At 37.8% G+C, this 18914-nt stretch overlaps 1 protein-coding gene across 2 annotated transcripts in view; it reads right to left on the bottom strand.

The window, feature by feature from the left end:
* The window catches only part of PDGFD (platelet derived growth factor D), a 218477-nt gene that overhangs the window by 67176 nt on the left and 132387 nt on the right, over positions 1-18914 (bottom strand). The window contains exons 2-3 of one of the 2 annotated variants that reach the window (XM_057750497.1): positions 6065-6269; positions 2861-3041 (exon numbers count right to left, since the gene is read on the bottom strand). In XM_057750497.1, the coding sequence (XP_057606480.1) occupies positions 2861-3041; positions 6065-6269 (386 nt within the window). The remainder of the gene's footprint in view (positions 1-2860; positions 3042-6064; positions 6270-18914) is intronic. The other variant, XM_057750499.1, reaches the window with a different exon arrangement.

Here is an 18914-nt window from a genome sequence, read left to right as displayed (position 1 = left end):
AATTCTAAGCACACCAAACGAAACTGTAATATAAGAATAACCACTAACCAAAAATAAGTGATCATGATATTATTCATTAGTCAGTCTCCCACACTTTGCTGGAGTGAAAAATTGACAAAAAATGTACACTAGACTTGGCATTTCAAAAACGTCATAAGTATGAACAATGTAGGTGAGATTCCAGTGCAGTGGGCTCGTATGGTCCGGGGCACCTAAAACTTACAGCCTCGGGGAGGCCCTTGTACGCTGGAGAGTCACTGAGGTAGGAAGAAGAGAAATGTTTGATGGAAGGCTGAGAGATAGAAAAATAGAGATGAGAAGGGAGGAGGTCTTGACCTATGCAAATAGCTACTTGCCATTTTCTAAGAGCACAGTGATTGCTCAGGAACTATTATAAGCTCAAATTTCCCCAGCACCTGCCATTCATTAAAGGAGGGATAGCAAAACAGCTGCCTCCAACCCTTAGAGGCTTTGTGGGCAGGTACAACATTTAAAAATCATTATTTAAATATACCTAAAGAAGGCTTGCCATTTCTTTCCCGTTTTATGAGATATAATTGACACACAGCACTGTATAAGGTATCCAGCATTATGATTTGACTTATATGCATCGGGGCTTGCCATTTTTAATCCCACTGTCTCCCTCTAATTTTACATCTGGCTCACTATGAGTTTTAAGTCTGGTCTCTGTAGCATTTGAGTTCATAAACTCTTCTTTAAAAGTTTCTCCAAGAAAAACTTAAGCATGAATAAAATGATCTTCCCAAAGCATTGGTCAAGCCGTAAATGATCCCTGTTGAACAAGAATCAATGGAAGAGTTTATCAAAAAAGCCACACAGATCTAGACTTTATATACACCTGAAGGTTAAGCTCACTCTACCTCTTGGAATTCAGCCACCAAAGCACTTTGGCCCTAATTGATCACATTTAGTGCCAGAAGCCTATTAGGAGCAGAAAGAGAGCTGGAGCTATTTGCTATGAATGCAGACCAAGAGGCTGGTGTAACAAAAAAGTTATGACTACCATCATTTCCAAAAAACACAACTGAATGTACTGGTGGAGGTGAATAAGTAAGAGAGTGGAGTCATGCCAAACAGTTAACATCCAAACTACAGAGGCTGTCTCATATCCCACTCAACGCTGGCTAGGAAATGAGTGATGAGCCTGCACTGTAACCCAGAACACCTCAAACAAAAATATTCATTCTTCCCTAAATGCACACCTGCACTGCGTTTTTCTGCAAAAAGGAGTAATTCTGCCTTAAAGACATAGCGTTAGAGTTAGGGTGTTTCTAACTGACTTATGGACCATCTAACGTAGTCGTAACCAAACCCTCACAAAAAGTATACATATGAGCACCAACAGGCCCTGATATGTTAAGGGGAAGAAAGAGCCTTCACTAAGCCATTCTGACACATCACCATTCCAACATGCTGAGCCTGCTTTGTCCGTGAACAATTAAGAACAGATGCATCACTGAACACATTCAAAGCAAAGAAATGTAGAAACCGAAGGCTCACACTTCCACTTTAATGCTGAGCAGCCCTGCATGAGTGTGCAATAATGTATATCATGCTTGATGGGTTATTTTCAAATTACAACTGGAATCAGTATCACCGCATGCTATTTTTTCATTTACAGTATTCTGATGTAGAATTACTTAGTGCTTAATAACTCATCATAATGCAAAAAAAAAAAAAAAGGAAACCACATTAGATTAAAAAAAGCAAGATTTTTTCCTACTCTAATTTTAACTCATAAGAGGAAAAAAATCCCACAAATTGACTCCATTTCTAGTACTGTGTTCTGTTTCGGCATCCACACTTTGAAAAGGGATAGCAATAAACTGAATGAGAGTTAAAGATGTTGCCAGGAGAGCAAAAGGCAACATGCTGTGAACAATGGAAGGGTTCAGGGATATTTAAGGTATCCTAAATATAATGTATAGGCAAAATTATCCCAGTATCTCCCTGGGCTTCATCTATAACACCCAGTGCTTCTATCTTATTACTCATCTTTCTCAGTTGTTATGGCTTCTGTCATTTCCACCAGACCATCAGCTCCAGAAGGTTCAAGAACCCTGTCTTCTTGCTTGCCTCTGTATCTATTACACCTATCGGAGTGTCTGATAAGAAGGAACTTTATACTGTTTTAGTAATGAATGACTGAGTAGAGAAGACCCATGACCACGTGTGACCCAACAACTAGACTTAACTACAAGGTAGATTATGCCTCAATATGAGGTTGAACATTTTCTATTAGTTAGAACCATTTAAAGTTGGAAATGGCTGCTGAGGTGTTTAAGTAGAGGTGAGATCACAAATAAGCATGGCTATAGTATACAAAAATCAAACTTTGCGTCCTGAATTATACTTTCCAATCTTTAAGATGCTTGCTAACCCTGAGGCTCAATGATTATAACACAGGCCCTTCCCAAATTTGGGTCATAATTTTAAACTAAAATCATTGGGACTCTTCTGTGATTGGAATTACACAGACAATTTTTCAAACCAAGAGGTTCAGCGCTCACATACCCCCTATTTGGCTGTACATTTATTTTGCTTCAGTTGAATCAAAGGTAATATGGTATGTGCTTTACTATAAACTATTTTACTTTTTCTATTAACTATGCTTTCTTTCAAAATTCATGGGCCCAAGCATTGACTTAATAGATCTAAAAGGGCATTCCTCACTAAAGAAGGCTTTAACATTCTGGCCACAAGGCAGGAACAAAGAACACCATAGACAATTAACACAGTTCATTCACTCTCACACCACTGAATTTAATCACAGAAAATGATCTCTATACTTCATGTAACCAGTGTCTGCTTTTAATCACAGGGTGGTTAAGCTACTTACCACAAAAGAATAATAAATCTTGAATCCAGGTTTAGCCACAAAGTAGTCATCAGACTTGAATGTTATTTTAATCTGGTTTGTTCTTGATGTTATCCTTGGAGGAACTTCCTTGTGTCCACACCATCGTCCTCTAATAACAGTACTGGTTTCAGATATATCTTCAACTTCCACAAAATCATACCTAGTACCAGTTCGACATAAATAAATTTTGATTAGATGTTGAAATTCATACTTTCACTGAGAAATTAAAACTAATATATGTGATTTCTCATGACCTAACATATGAAATGAAAATTATAACCTACCGACAATTTAGAAGGGAAACCAGTTTTTGGATTAGGCTTCTCAAATTCAAACTTCAACAACCTATTCTGAGGAAAAAACCCTTATACATTTTTAGCCATAACTCCTCTTAAATTGTCAAAAATCAAAATAGGCTACTTTCTGAGCATCTGGCTTATAAGGTTTCCCTGGAAAAACTGATAATTATAATCTATTGTCACACTTTAGGAGATGTAGCTCTAATTATATACCCAAATATTTACTATATCAAGTTTTTAAACAAATTCCCACTTTGAATTAATTTACTACATGCAGTATTTCCCTAAGAAAGGAAATGATATATATCTATACAGCATATAAAATCAGCACTCTCTTTGTGGAAAATAAATGGTAAAATAAAATAAGAGACTATTTTCTCTTTTTGGAAACTGCTTTTGGAAGGATCATATCATAAACTATGGCATTTATCATAATGGAATGCACGTGACTTTGAGGAGGGATGAGCACTAGCCAATATTGGAAATATCCAGGCTGTATGTGCATGAGGGTAAGACCATGGGTTCACCATTGGCAATGGTCAGCGAAACACAGAATCCCAGGGTTGAAGAAGACAGCAGAGGTGTTTTAGATATCCCATAGAGCCATATGATCCCCAAAGTCCCTCCACAGCATCTCAGTTTTTCATCACATAGTGGGACATCTTCAGTGACAGAGCTGACATTTTCTAGGGGTCACTTATTCTATTTTCAGACACCCAAGATCTTAAAACATTCTACTTGAGAGCTGAACTCTCTGCCTTTCAGTTCTGGGCATCAGTGTCTCACTCCTTCAATCTACCTCTCCCCAAATGACTTCAGATGCTCAAGTCACAATGCAAACAATGAGCACTCAGGGTGAGCGTTCGGGGTGAACAGAGAGCATTCGGGGTGAATAGAGGCAGAAGTCTCATATCCATTCCATATTTTCCTGTCACGACTGCCAAAAGGAATCAGCATGAGAACCATCACGTCTGAACATGAAGAAAATCCAATACAACTTTACTGGTCTTATCCATGCACCTCAGAGGTCTTACTGGATGGGGCAGGGTGGTTCAAGGAGGAGGTGAGCATAATAAAATGGTGACTAAATTTCATTGACAGCGATTTGCGAGGCCTTTATGTCCTTTGCCTCAGTTTCCTAATGAGCAAAATATGAAGGTTTATGTAATTTTACCAGCTGAATATCTCTTGGGTGCCATATAAATTAACTACTTAATATATGGTGCTTGGAAAGTGAAAAGCCCTAAGAAAGAATCATTATTCAAGCAATAAAATATTAGAGTGTAAACATCAAGGAGGCTTTGGAACAGACGGGAGGAAATCAATTGCATTTCATTTTATACACAATATACGTGAATCATATTTATTGCACAAAGCAAGAGTATACGAAGCTTTGTTAATAACACAAGAGGTAACTTTTGTTTTGTGAAAAACATAACAACAGTGCAATTTTTACTCTGGGTCTGACATCAAAAGAGCACCATTTTGGTTCAGGGAGGGCCCTGAGGCAGGTGTCTGATCTGCCTCTTGCCCTGCTTCCTCTCCCTTTTTCTACTTCTTACTTCTCTACCTCCCTCCATAAAATTTTAGGAGCAACTTGATTTGACGAAGGGTCTGGAAAAGAAACCATCCTAACTTCCTCTCCTAATTTTAAAGTCAGGACGCCAAAAGGACTCAATCACTCCCAGATCAAAACGCTCCATTGTAGTCGAGACCAGTGTCTCATCAATGACATCACCTTTAATAATCTAATAGTGGCTTTGTGTTTGTTTCCATGATGTCTCTCTCTCTGTCTCTCTCTCCCTTTTTTGAGCACAGAAAATCAGTTCTCCCTTTCAAGGCTGAAAAGACACAGGATGTCCTCAAGCTTATTCTCTTTGCAGATATTAACTGGCTCTCCCTGCATGTATTTATCTCTGCTTTCTGGCATACATTACCCTCTACGGTCCTAGAAAATAACAGTCACTGCTGTTATTCTTGAAAAAACAGCAACAACATAAAAGCTGTCAGCATAATAAACATGCAACGAAGGACAGCCAAATTTGAGGCACCCGATTTTTATTATTTAAAGTAAAATAAACCTACTGAAAGGATTTAGCAGTTTAGTAGTAGTTCATTGGCGATGCAGCACAAGTGCATGCAATAAAGTACAGAGAGGAAAAAAAAATCCTCCGCATCTTACACATGCTAATTAAGTGAATAAGACTCTGTGAACAGACAATTCAAAGAACAAGAGCCAGGGCTTTCTCTGATAAATATGCTAAGAAGAGAGAAGATTATCAGGCACAGCTTTCATCTTCTGCTGACCCAGAAACTACAGGAAGAAACAGACCTCTGAGGAGCACACTGATCTTGGGAGGCTGCCTTCTCTTCCTTCTTACACACATTTGAGGCCTTAAAATTATGATTTCAGGTAAGGATCTGATAGGGTCCTTGTCAACATCCTCTCCCAGTGCTGCGTCAGCTCTTGGAGCCCAGCAGGAGAATACACTCCTTAAGCCCTGGCAGGCTTGCACCAGAGCCATGTGACATGGCGCAGGTGATCGGGATACTGGATGCATCTACCTGCTCGCAAAGGGTATTCTAGTCCTGGCCAAAATAGGGGTCCCCAGATCCCCACCCCCTTCTCTGGGTGTCACACAGCTTGGCTCTGACAGTTGCAGGAGTGAGTTTCTGTGAGTCATGCCAGGTTACCAGGCTTTCTGCAGAGGCAGTCTGCACTCCAATTTATTTTGTTCATTAGGACTGACATAAAGGCTTTTCGAAAAAGAAGTTGAGTATCTTGCGTAGGTCCAAACGGCCCAAAAGAGAAGCTTGATGCGTTGTTTTAAATCTTTTTTTCACCTTGGAATTTACCCTAAAATGGATTTTATTTCCCACTTACCTACAGATATCATTTTCCGCTTCTTCTAATCCAAACTGATTGTCAAAGGCTAGCTGTATCCTTGTTTTCTCCTGGGAATGGAGCCGCCAGGTCAGAAGCAGGTTCCTGGGGTAGCTGTTTGGGAAGCGGGGACTCTGCACATGGCCGTGTCCTGTCACCTGGATGGTTTCATCTCTCCGGTACAAGTCTGTGAGGTGATTGCTCTCTGTTAGTAGTCACAACTTGTAGAAATTAGTATGTTGCTCCAATTACAGGAAAGCAAAAAAAGAACAGTTTAAAACACATCACATTTCAAAGCACTTCTTGATTTTGTTTAAAAACATAAGGCCAAATGGCAGCCTTGTGGTTAAACAAATACCCATTTTTTTTCTATTATCCCCTGCTTCCCCAAATTCTTCATAAATCTAGACTTGATGCCTAATATTTTGTACTTTTGGAGGTCTCTTAACATCGTTTTTGACAAGCAAAACAACAACTCTCTCAGAACTCAGGCTCATTTCAATTGGAATTAAAATGAGCAGATAATTTCAAATAGTTCATCCTTCCTCTTTTCCACGTAATACAGTTGACCCTTGAGCAACATGGGTTTGAACTGTGTGAGTCCGTGGATTTTTTTTTTAAATACATATATGTGATGTAAATGCATTTTCTCTTCCTTATGATTTTCTTAACATTTTCTTTTTCCTAGTTCAGTTTATTGTAGACTACAGTATATAATACATATAACATACAAAATATGTGTTAATCAACTGTTTATTTAAGAAGTAAGGCTTCCAGTCAACAGTAAACTATTAGTAGTTAAGTTTGGGGGGAGTCAAAAGTTATATGTGGATTTTTGACTGTGCCGCATGTTGGCACCCCTAAACCTCACATTGTTCAAGGGTCTATACAAACAAACACTTTTTTTTTCATTGACAGTGTAACAGTATATCCTCAATGATTAGCACAGGAGGTACTCAATAAATATTGCTGGATGAATGAACAAGTAAGTGAAAAATAAATTAAAAGAATCTAATGATGTTTAATGACCATTTATTTTATAATCAAATGATATTTTCCAGTTGTTTCTCCATCATAAAAATCATAATTTTTGAGCCTTTTTTTTTGGTGACTTAAAATCCAAATCTAATTCTATTTTCTGTATGTTATATAATAAAGAAATTGTCTGATCTTTGTCCTGGGTTCCTAAAAGGGACCTTCTAAACCCTAAAACTTCCCAAGTGATAGAAGTGTCTTTGTTATTCATGGTAGGCCCCTGAGGCCATACCTGATTTTATGCCAATGAGGTGATTCTCTGTGCACCCCTAAAGAGTTTCAGGATGCGCACTGGCTATAACAGAAAAACCAATCATGTGACTTTGGGCTCTGATATCAGTCTGACTTCCCAACCTCCCTGGAGGTAAGGAGCCTTGGAGTCCTAGCCTATTGCCAGTAATTCAATCAATCATGTCTACAGAATGAAACCCTTACAAAAACTCTTGAGACTGAGGCTTGGGTAAGCTTCTTGGTTCGTGATACACACTGATGTGCTGGGAGGGTGATGTGTCCTGAGGACATGAAACTTCATGATTTGGACCTTCCCAATCCTCACCCTACAAGTCTTTTGGTTGGTTCTGGTTTGCACCCTTTAGAGTAAAATGGTAATTGTAGCTATAGTGCTTTCTTGAGTTCTATAAATTGTCCTAGCAAATTATCAAACCTGAGGGGCTTATAGGCACCCCTGAATTTATAGCCAGTTAGTAAGGAGTATGGGTAATCTGGGTACCTCACAATTTTCAGCAGGTAACTGAAGTGAGGTCTTGGAGGACTAGGCTCTTAACCTATGAAATCTGACCTAACTCCAGGTAGTTTGCATTAGAACTGCACTGCACAGTGGACCTTTTTTCCTATCTTCCAGTGTCCAGAGTTCTCTGCATTTTAGGTTTTGTTTTGGGCCCCTCTGTAAGCAGAACTCCAGCCACAGTCTATTTGTGTCCTCCCGCAGAGAGTTTACTCCGAAGCCTGTAATTCAGTGAGCTTGGTAAGGGAGGCCTAAATTGCTGGTGGAAACCACTGAAAGGTTGGGCTGTGGAGGGTGCTTGTTAAAGCTTCCAAAATAAGAGGAGAGTGAACAAGGAATCAGCATGTGAAATGCAGAGGCTTCTCTCCCTTTTACAAATGTTCTGGTGTGTATGGGAATTTCAACTTTGTGTGTGTGTGGCTAATTTAGTGTTTAATGTGTTGTGCTGCTCTGTGTGGGGGACACAAATTTAGTGTTTAATGTGTTGTGCTGCTTTGTGTGGGAGACAGTGTTAGGAGGAGCAAAGGTAGCAGGAGGAGCTGATGTCCCCACTCTCTGCCTCTTGACTAGGAGACCAGAGCACTGGCTTTGCAGTTATGTCACCGTGCTCTGGTCCAGAGCTGATGCTTTTAACCATCATGTAAGAGAAGGTAGTTTTCCTTCTTAGTCTGAAATTTGCTAGAGGCAATTTTAGATTCTTTGCTATCTGTAATCCACTTTGACTTCTGAATCACATTGTTTATGTATAATTTATAACTTCATGCCAAACTCAGGGCTATTCTTAGAAGAAGAGTTGTAATGAATTATAGATACAGAGAGCAACCTATCAGGTTAAACCTGAGCTAACTACCAAGTGTTATATACAAAGTCACATTCCTTAATGAAGGCATTTACTTTGGGGTTCCAATAATAACTAGCATTAACGAAGCAATAATTGTGTGCCAGGAACTCCAATAAGTTGTTTAAATTCGTTACTTCATTTAATCCTCACTACAACTATGCAATTAGTAATATCCCCACTTCACAAAGGAGGCTCAGAGGGTTTAAGAAACTTATGACCTCAGAGCACAAAGCAGGTAGTGAAATCAATATCTGACCCTAGACAGTATCTTCAGAGCATACACTTTTAACCAGAACACTGTACTAGTTGTTAAACTATAAAAACATGAAATATATCATTTTTCATAGAGAGGGAATAATTTTGATTTATGTTATATGACAAGAATATAAGTTCTTACTTTACATTTTAATACAGAAGGAGGTTCACATCCTTATAAATCTGGGTTATGCATTTGATGTTTTTAAAAAAGCAAATTAACATGAAAAGTAAAAACCCAAAATGTTTTGTCTGTTCTGTCCCTAACCCTTTAAGCAAACTCAGCTGGCCAACCCAGGAGCTCATGAAATCACTGCAGACACTAACACTTACTCTGGGATTCATCTAGAACAATTGTTGTTCTCAAAGTATAGTCCCGAGACTAGCATCATCACCTGGGAACTTGTTAGAAATGTAAATTATCAGGCCCCATCCCAGACCTACTGCAGCAGAAATGGGGGGGTGGGGGGAGTGGAGCCCAGCACTACTGCCTTAACAAGCCCTCCAGGTGATTCTGATGCTCCCTAAAGTGTGAGAACCACTGACCATCTCATACTTTCTACTCTTGTCTTACTTGACTTCCCTGGCTCCTTCACCGCCTCGCTGTGACTCCAGACCTCACATCTGATTTTTCATCTTACCTCCCTGACTGATGACCTGCCTTGAACTCACTTTCCTATCTTTGACCTAGGACATTATTTTTGATACACAATGACCCAGGGTAAGCGCTACCTATCTTGGTGTCTTTGACCCCTTACCTACCTTTCCCCATTTCACGGAACAGTCATCCCTGGTCCCAATAGGTATATTTTGTAATCATCGTCACAAATTATGTGTAAGGAGAAATGAAATCACAAATAATGGTAGTACTTTTATTTCTTCTTCTCAGATCATAATATTATCTATGACAACATAAGAGCCAAAGGTTACATGCTGAGTTACTGAAGTAAAGGTTAAAATATTTCACCAGTGATTCCATAGGAACAAATAATGATACCTCCGCAGACTGTGCCACCTCACACAAACTCAGCGGAACAGTACAGACATACTCATTTGCCCCACTATCTCCACAATACATCCAGGAGCTAGCAGCATGACTACAGCCAGAAACCCAATGGACTGCAGCTACAAGCTAAAAGCAAAGAATGGTCATCGCCTCAGGAAATTCCTGACTTGCAAAGGGATTTATTATAAAATTTCATCTGTAAAATGGCTGTTTCATGATCATACCACATATCATATAAATAATGTTTGCCCAGAATGTAGTTGAGTTTATGTAAACCAAACAGTCCCACTTCTGCTGCTAAACAACCACAATATGACCACTTAATTTTTGCGGGGTGTAAAACAGTTTACAAGCATCCAATTCTGTAAGTCCATCATAAATATAAACTGACAAAAAGTAAATATCATCGCAGTAATTTTCATTGCTTTCATTCTGCTTCTTCTTTCAAATTTAATTTTGTTACATTACTTTAACAGGCAATGAAACCAACACACGGAAGTTAAAGTGATTTGCTGTAAGTCAAAAGAATGCAAGGCTGGTATATGGAAGAGTGGAGTCTTGAATTCAGCCCCATGTTCTAGTCCTGGTGACTTTCTCCACTACACCAAACAGCAGCATCGGACACACCATGACATCTTTCTGGCTTCTGTTTCCTAAACTAATAGTTTAGGGGGCTGGATAATGTGATATTTAAGATTCTTTTCAGGTCTAAATGACACGCCACCTCAACAATAAGAAGACAGAACTGCCAGTGGTTGAACTGTGACTAACAGACACGAGTGAGGCAATGATGAGACAAGGGAATCTGAAATCCAAAATCTTCAGTGGGATAAAAAGACCCTTTTCCCATCTAACGGTGTATGTATAGCTGTATGCTGTCATCTAAAATAACAGTACAAATGGATATTTCAACAAGTTGTTCAAACTTATTATGAAAATCTTTCTTATCAACTAGAAAAGTGCCCCAGGCACGTAACTGGCCACTTAGCCCATCAATTTGTGCTGAAAATATTAGGAAGGAATGTAAATAAATCCTTTAGTGTAGACACAATGCATTCTATCTTTTGCTTTTTTAAAAAATTTAAGCCTCTCTGAGGCTGGTTAGGTACCAAGATTAAAATCTAAGATACTGAAAGATGCTTTATAATTGCTTTGAGAGTTTCATAGGAAAGTAAAAAAAAAATGATATGCAGAATATTATATGTCTTGAGGGAAGGGGCTATGTCTTGTTTACCAACATAACCCCAGAGCCTCACCAGTCTGGCCATATGGAGACTTTAAAAACAGATCTGCTAAATACATGCATAGATGAATGGTTACTGCAAATAATGCATACGCAGAGTTCTTAAACACTGATAGGCACTTTGGGGTAAGATAAAAAAATAAAAGGCAGCTTCATCAGAAATAAAACTGAAAAATGCCCAAATATTTTATTTCTAAGAAATTTAATTTTGAAATATCCAGTGTGCCTGACGTTTGTTGGAACACATCTAGCATGAACATTAAAAAACTATTTTGGGAAGAGTTCCATTGAAATGATCCTGCTCCCCGTCTGGTTCAGACATTAATTATGAAATAACTGCTTCTTTTTATGCACTATTTCCATCAAAATTTGTACTACCAGGCTCACCAGAGTCAGTCCACACCACTCTTTAAAAAGCTGTGACCAAAAAAGAAGAGAAGAATAATGCTGGACTAAAGCAGGAGAGTTTGTTGCTATAGCTGGTGTCTATTCTCAGATCTATCAAGCATTATATGAAATAAGGTGACTGACTAGACCCCCAGGTTCTCGTCCTATGCAACCGTCTAAGTTAGAATAGCAAGCTCAGGGACTTCCCTGGTGGCGCAGTGGTTAAGAATCTGCCTGCACATGCAGGGGACACAGGTTCGATTCCCGCTCCGGGAAGATCTCACATGCTATGGAACAACTAAGCCCATCTGCCACAACTACTGAAGCCCACACACCTAGAGCCCATGCTACACAACAAGAGAAACTACCGCAATGAGAAGCCCCGGCTCTCCACAACTAGAGAAAGCCCGTGTGCAGCAACAAAGACCCAATACAACCAAAATAAATCAATTAATTAAAAAAAAAAAAAGAGTGAGTAGGGCAGAAGTCCCTAATTTTAAAATAAGTCAATTTGTAAACTGAATTTAATTAGATAATTTTTCATAAATTATCACCTAACTTAAAAAGCACAGGGCTGGAGACTCACCCTGTGAACTGCTAAAGGTAAAAATTAGACTTTGTTAACAAGGTTACTTTAAAAATCAGTGTGAACACATTTTCAACCTTTTTTCCTCAGTGTTTCCTAAGGCACTGAAGCTTGCAATCAATGAACTAAATTCCTCTTGGGACTGCTAGTGGGACAATCTCCATGAAGGAATTTTTGGTTAACACCAACTACATGGTTCTGGCAAGTACCAGTCTTCCAAAAGCCTACAACACCTCTCTAAAAACAACCATCCCTATGCTCACTCTGCTTTTAAGCAATTCAAGAGCAAAGCTGATTAAACGTCAGACATTTATTTAGAATTCTCTAGCAGAGATTTTTCTAAGAACTCAGTAGTAACACAAAACCTTTCTGTTTATAAAGATTTGAGGAGGAGGGAGTTGGCTGTTTGCCAGTTACATATCTCTCTTTTTTTTTTAAATTATAATTCCTTTTCGCACAAACCAAAGTGTTCATGTTTTATAAACAACCTTCCTCAGAGTGACAATTTGGAGACAGTATTTTTGAAGAGTATCAATTGATAATTCCCTGAGCTCAAAACTATTCATCTTTAAAAATCTGAGTCCATCAAAAAAGAAAAAAAAAAGGAGTATCATAAAGTCCTTTTGAACATTTTCCAGTAACAGTCACCAGGAGTGTGGTAATGCCCAAAGCACTACAGTGACACTTAGTATTCCTCACCTCACTAGATCTTTTAAGGAACAACGGTTTGTCTTGTTATTGTATGACAGTGAGCAATTATACTCTTTCCTTCAGAACCACTTGTATTTTATTGGTAGATTATAGAAGTGATTATAAAATTATACTAAAATGGAAATAATTTTTGGTCTAAGTTTTTAGAAAATTAAAAATCAGTGAAAATAAAGATTGCCCTAAGATAACCAAGCTGTATTTTACCACATTAGGATAATTCAAATTAATCAATTCTCTGATAATTCTCTTCTCTTCTACTATAGTCTCTTTGTGTTGTGATACTGTTTATACGTAAAGGATGTGAAAATAATGAAACAATAACCTTCGGAACTGTGGCAGATGGGGAAGGGCAATGTCTAATGGCATGACAGAAAGTATTAGACATTAGGCTGCTGAAGAGCGAGATCGTTTCAATCATACCAACTTAACACCCAGAACACAAGACAACCCGAATGGCAAAAATATCTGCTTTTGCCACTGGCAACAGAGCTCAGAGATATAGGAAGGTAACAGGCAAAATAGAAAAGTCATTCCCAGAGAGAAGTAGATTTAATGTACTTTCTAGAAAATACTTATTATAGGAAAACCAACATTCTTACAAACCTTGTTAAGGAAGGCTACTTAAAGTATGAACTTTGATTAGTCACAAAGAGTGAGAATTTTCTGCAATTATTTTACAGGGTAAGTTTCTGGAGGAAGTAACAGTCCAACAAAGCTGACATGGAATTGAACAGTGTGCAACAGAGAAGCACATCTTGAAATATCCGAATGATTAAAATCTTCACTTGTGTGGCAAAGACAAAACATTTTGTTAATCACATCTGACTAAAGGGCTCATAATTCCTAAGAGAAAACTAACTGGGAGTTAATATAAGAATCACTTGATTTATTATTTGTGATATATACATACACATATATATGTAACACTTTAGTGCCATTTATAGATACAGTCATTTTTCACTATCAAATGTCACTGAGTTACAGAACACTTTTTTCACATATTAACATTTCAAAATGGAGAATACCTTATGATTATTATTGAAGGTGATGGTCTAGCTGTTAGAAAGTAGAGCAAATTGGGACACAGCTTTTGTGTGTGCAAATCTAGTAATGTTTAGGAGATAACTATTCATCTGATTTCAACCTCAGATATTTTCACTGGTAGCACCATGTGTAGACATGAATTATAGCTGACATTTGGATATCTAATTGTCATTTAAAATGCCTTTATAAAAGTTGCACTATGATGCAGCACTGAAACTAAAAAAAAAGCTTTTGTGCACATGAATGAGTACAAAAAACACATGATAAATGTAAATACAATGAAAAATGGAGAAACAGTATCTCATCCTCATTCTCTTGTAAAGAAATAATCAAGTTCTTTACAGGCCCAAAGCTGAGAAGATGTATACCAGTAAATAAAGCTGAATTTTGATTTGTCATTGAGATTCAAGGAAACAAACTCCCTTCCCACCTCAGACAATAAAAATAAAGGCAGTAGAAATTACTATATATTTCAGAATAGGTCAAAGAATTGCCAAAGCTATGAGATATTAACGCAAACAATTCATGCACTGTGATGGTGAGACACATCTGTGTCAAAAGCTGGTGGTTTTCAAGATAATTGTTTAATATATGCAATTCACTTAAATCAAAAATGATACAATAATTAATCAAACAGAAAATGCAGATGAATGTCCAGTATTCTTCAACAGTCTTTAAAATTCTTTTGGGCCCTAAAAGTGCTAAGCTAAGCACAAGAGCTCTCCCTCTCTGTCTTTCTCTCTCTCTCTCTCTCTCTCACACACACACACACACACACACACACACACACACACACACACACACACACACAGAGGTTACAAAGAAAGGTCACTTTACCTTGAAACTGTGTCGATGCAGAAGGACAAGTAATTTGAAGACTTCTGAGACAATTTATAAAGCCTTGCACTTGGACTTTCACCGAGATAACATAAAAGAGGCCTTTTACTTTAATGGATAAATTCATGTTATTATCATTTTTTTTTAAAAGAGTTTTGTGTACTTTCAATGTGGATCTCTTTTCCCCACAAAAGGTATTACTAAATTCATGTTTGGTTTTACAATGGACAGCATTTTAGAATGAGATGAGGCTTTTGTTTCCTCATCAAATCTCATGCTTCAATATTTGTTACCTGGTCTTGTAAGCCTCCTCCACAGATTCTTCCCTTGAACTACACATAGGCATAGAGTACTATTAGTTACGAGAGGTGAAATCATGCTGGCGTAAATCTCAGTGGTTTTAACAACAAAATTTTATTTCTTGCTCACACTGCATGTACACTTCTGGTTGATGGGGTCTTGCCTCCTGTTTTCTCACTCTAGGACCCAAGCTAATGCGGCATCGTCATTGTAAAATTAACCCTCACGGCAGGGGGAAATCAAGAGATGAAGCACTGCCCACCGGTTTTTAAAATACTTCTGTTTACATTTCACTGGCCAAAGCTAATCACATGGCCAGACCTTTACTTCTACCAGAGTGGGAAACTGGAAGACCAGGAGAACTGGAAACTGAAGAACAGTGTTGGTCACCACTGCAGTGGTCCACTTGCTTCCCACATACTGAAGTGATGGCTTGACTCATCTTGTTCTCCAATTGGTGGCATGATCTATCCATACACTAAATAACATCTCACTGTGGTTTTACTATAAATCATTGCAACGATGGTGGGAGACATGGTCAGGAGAGAAATATAAGGGCAAAGCATTCATAGATGAAGTCTTTATGACTCCAGGGGGAGAAAAATTGTGCGGAGGTGCCAGAAAACATATTGAGTATAAGGTCTTGATTTTCTTTAGAACTTGTCTTGTTAGACATGGCAAAGAGTTTAGCCAGTAGGTAGACTCAAAGGTAATGACTTCCTGCAGTACTGTCTTAAAAATGGTTCTGAACTTTTTCTATATTAAATGGGGAAAAATGGAAATGACTGACAATGTCTAGTATGGGCCTAGAGACACAGAGACAGAATGGCATCCCTTGCTTATTCATTTTAACACTGAGTCATATGCTATGTCTCCTTGTTTCTCTACATTTAGCTTTCCTCTTGCTTGTTCAACAACATTATAAATTTCTGGATAGCAGTATTATTCACAGTGGGTACCTGATCAATACTTGTTGAATGAATATTTGCTTGGAAGTGCATAGGAAAACTGTGTGCTTTACGTGTCTGGGAGCAAAGAAATCTCCGGGCAAATTAAAGTTATGTAGCACATCATTTACATATTCTTCAGAATATCAATGAATGTTACATTAAAATAACATTTTTCACAAAAGTTAGTCTTTGTAAATATTGTAATACATATTATCCTTTAGAGATTATTAAAAATGCTTGTAAAATCTGTGAAGGTGGTCAAAAGGTACAAAATTCCAGTTATAAAATAAATAAATCCTGAGGATGTAATGTACAGCATGGTGGCTATAATTAATAATACTTGCATATTTGAAAGTTGCTAAAAGAGCAGGTATTGAAAGCTCTCATCACAAGAAAAAAGTTTTGTAACTATGCGTGGTGACCATTTTGCAATATATACAAATATTGAACCATTATATTGTAGACCTGAAACTAATATAATGTTATACATCTATTATTTCTCAATAAAAAAATGCTTGCAATATACCCTTGGCTTACAAAATATATATCAATATAAGTTGATCTTGCTTTCTTATCAGACCACTCCTATAATAATCTAAAATCTTTTTTTTTTCAGATGAGAGAAGAAAAGGTATGGCCTTTAATAAAGGACAATTCATACTAGCATTGAATGAATTTTGAGAATGATGTAACTTTGTTCATATATAAATTGCTAAAAGGAATCTATCTGTAAACCCAAATAGGCATCTTCAGAGTCCTACTCTGGTTTATGCTAGAAAACTAGAAGACTATATGGGAAAAATGACTGATATACCAGCTTCTGTCTGGTTTCCCTGGGAACCCACATATTAATAATAATCAGATAATCTCCTACATGTCTAGCAGAAAAGAAATCTGAAGTTATTTCTGGGACAAGATCTAAAGTGGTCCACCACTCTATAAGCACTGACTGAGATCTCAAAGAATGCCTGATGGGAATCTAAGTATGATGCCATTAGGCAGAATGGGCAAGTTCTAGGTTCTTCTGTCACTACTGTTTTTTCAAGGAAAGAGAAAAGATAGAACTTCTACTCCCATGATCTTAAGTCTTTCTTGCCAGTCTGTCTGTTGCTCTGAACTGTTATTTTATGATATTTTTTATTTTATTCATAAACCATGAGGAACTGCTTTTAAATCTTACTAGATTTTATTCTGAAACACACTGAATAAAATGCTAACTTTTAAATTGATCTAGAGTTACTAATCATCTGTGAGATTGCTACAGATACCATGCTATGAGACTGAAACAAGGTGGTATTTTCTTCTTAGACCGACAGGATGCCCGCTTGAAAAAGAAATTTTGTTTATTCTCAAGGGGTCTCAGGTGTGAACAAAGCTACATTTTAAGTTAGAAAAATACCAGTTTCAGAGACAGGAAGAACTACAGGTTATCTCTTTCAGTACTTCAAGATAAAAAAGAAAAGTAAAGATGGCATTGCCTTTGTACCTGGAATATTTTTAAAAAAGCATTTTAAAGCATCTGTGCACATAGGAAAATTATCTATGTAACATTTTCCTTAAATAAAATAGTACATTCTAAAGCATGACTTTCTAACGTCTCTACATTAGAGATATATATATATATATATATATATATATATATACACACACACATAATAAAATAGGGGTTTGTGAAGTACAAAAACTCAGTAAATTAAAAAGTACCAGAGTAGTAGTATTCATTAAACCATTAGGATGGCATGCTTCACAAATTTATAATATCATGTGAGAATTCTGCATGGTTGTCCAATTTAGCTATTTCTATTTTCACTTTTGGTTTAAAAAAGAGACTCAAAGACAACCCTTTCATGCATATAAAGAGCTCGCATGGAAAATACACTGAATACCAACTGGTTTTTCCTATCCATTTCATTTTTGTGCTACAGAGTCCAAAACCTCAATAGAAACACTTTCTCAATTTATCAACTTTTGAAGATTAGTAAGCTCTGAAGAAATAGCTACTGAATGAATCCTTCTGAGATTCTGCACACAGGGAGAGGTCTTTTACTTTATTTGCACAGCACCATGTGTTTAATCAATTCACTGATCTTATAGACTAATTTAGGCTGCAAGTAACAGATGGCCAAACTGTAAAATGATTTAATAAAGAAAATATGTCCTGTCACCTAGGCAATGTAGAGTGAGAACATATTCAGTGTTGGTTAATTCGAGGCTTTGTAATGTAGTCATGGACTTCTACCTTTCTGTGCTGCCGTCCTTGGTGTGTTGGCTGTTCTCCTCAAAATGTTCTCCTCCAGCTATGTCCTCCTCACAGGGTAGGATTCAGAGGCCAAAGAAAGGGCTTCTTTCTACGTGTATCTCTTTTTAAGAAAGCAGAAACCTTTCGGAAACCCCACGCCAACCCTCACGCAGACATTCCCTCCGTGTCACTGGGCATGTTTGCAGGTCTACTCCAGTCCTGGTAAGCGGATTGGAGGTACCATGACTGGCTCACATTCATACAACATAATCTCGGGGCTGGGGGCACCCGAGCCTCCCCTGAAGCCCATGGCCACCCTTCATGGTTCTGTGAGGAAGGAAAAAGAGGCAGGAAAGCAGTTGGAGTGGTCACTAATAGCAGTGATTGAAGAACTAGTGTGCGTGTCTGTGTTTTTATCAAGATATAAAAGGCCACTTGAAATATACATTCAACCAATACTTCCTAAGCGCATGCTACTTCAGCGTGCACGGGGCACCATAATCACTCTGGGAACGAAAAAATTAATATGACACAGTTCCTGCCCTGAAAGGTGTGTTTATAATCTGTTTACTGGGAAGGGATGTCAGCAGAAAAATCCTTCCTTCCACAGTCGGCATGCAATGCTACTCAAGAAATGTTGGTCATATTAAAGTGAATTTTGTGAGGAAATC

Source organism: Hippopotamus amphibius, chromosome 9, assembly GCF_030028045.1.
Source record: "Hippopotamus amphibius kiboko isolate mHipAmp2 chromosome 9, mHipAmp2.hap2, whole genome shotgun sequence".
NCBI lineage: Eukaryota > Metazoa > Chordata > Mammalia > Artiodactyla > Hippopotamidae > Hippopotamus > Hippopotamus amphibius.
The sequence above is the reverse complement of the archived record's forward strand: the minus strand, read 5'-3'. Positions and strand labels throughout refer to the sequence as shown.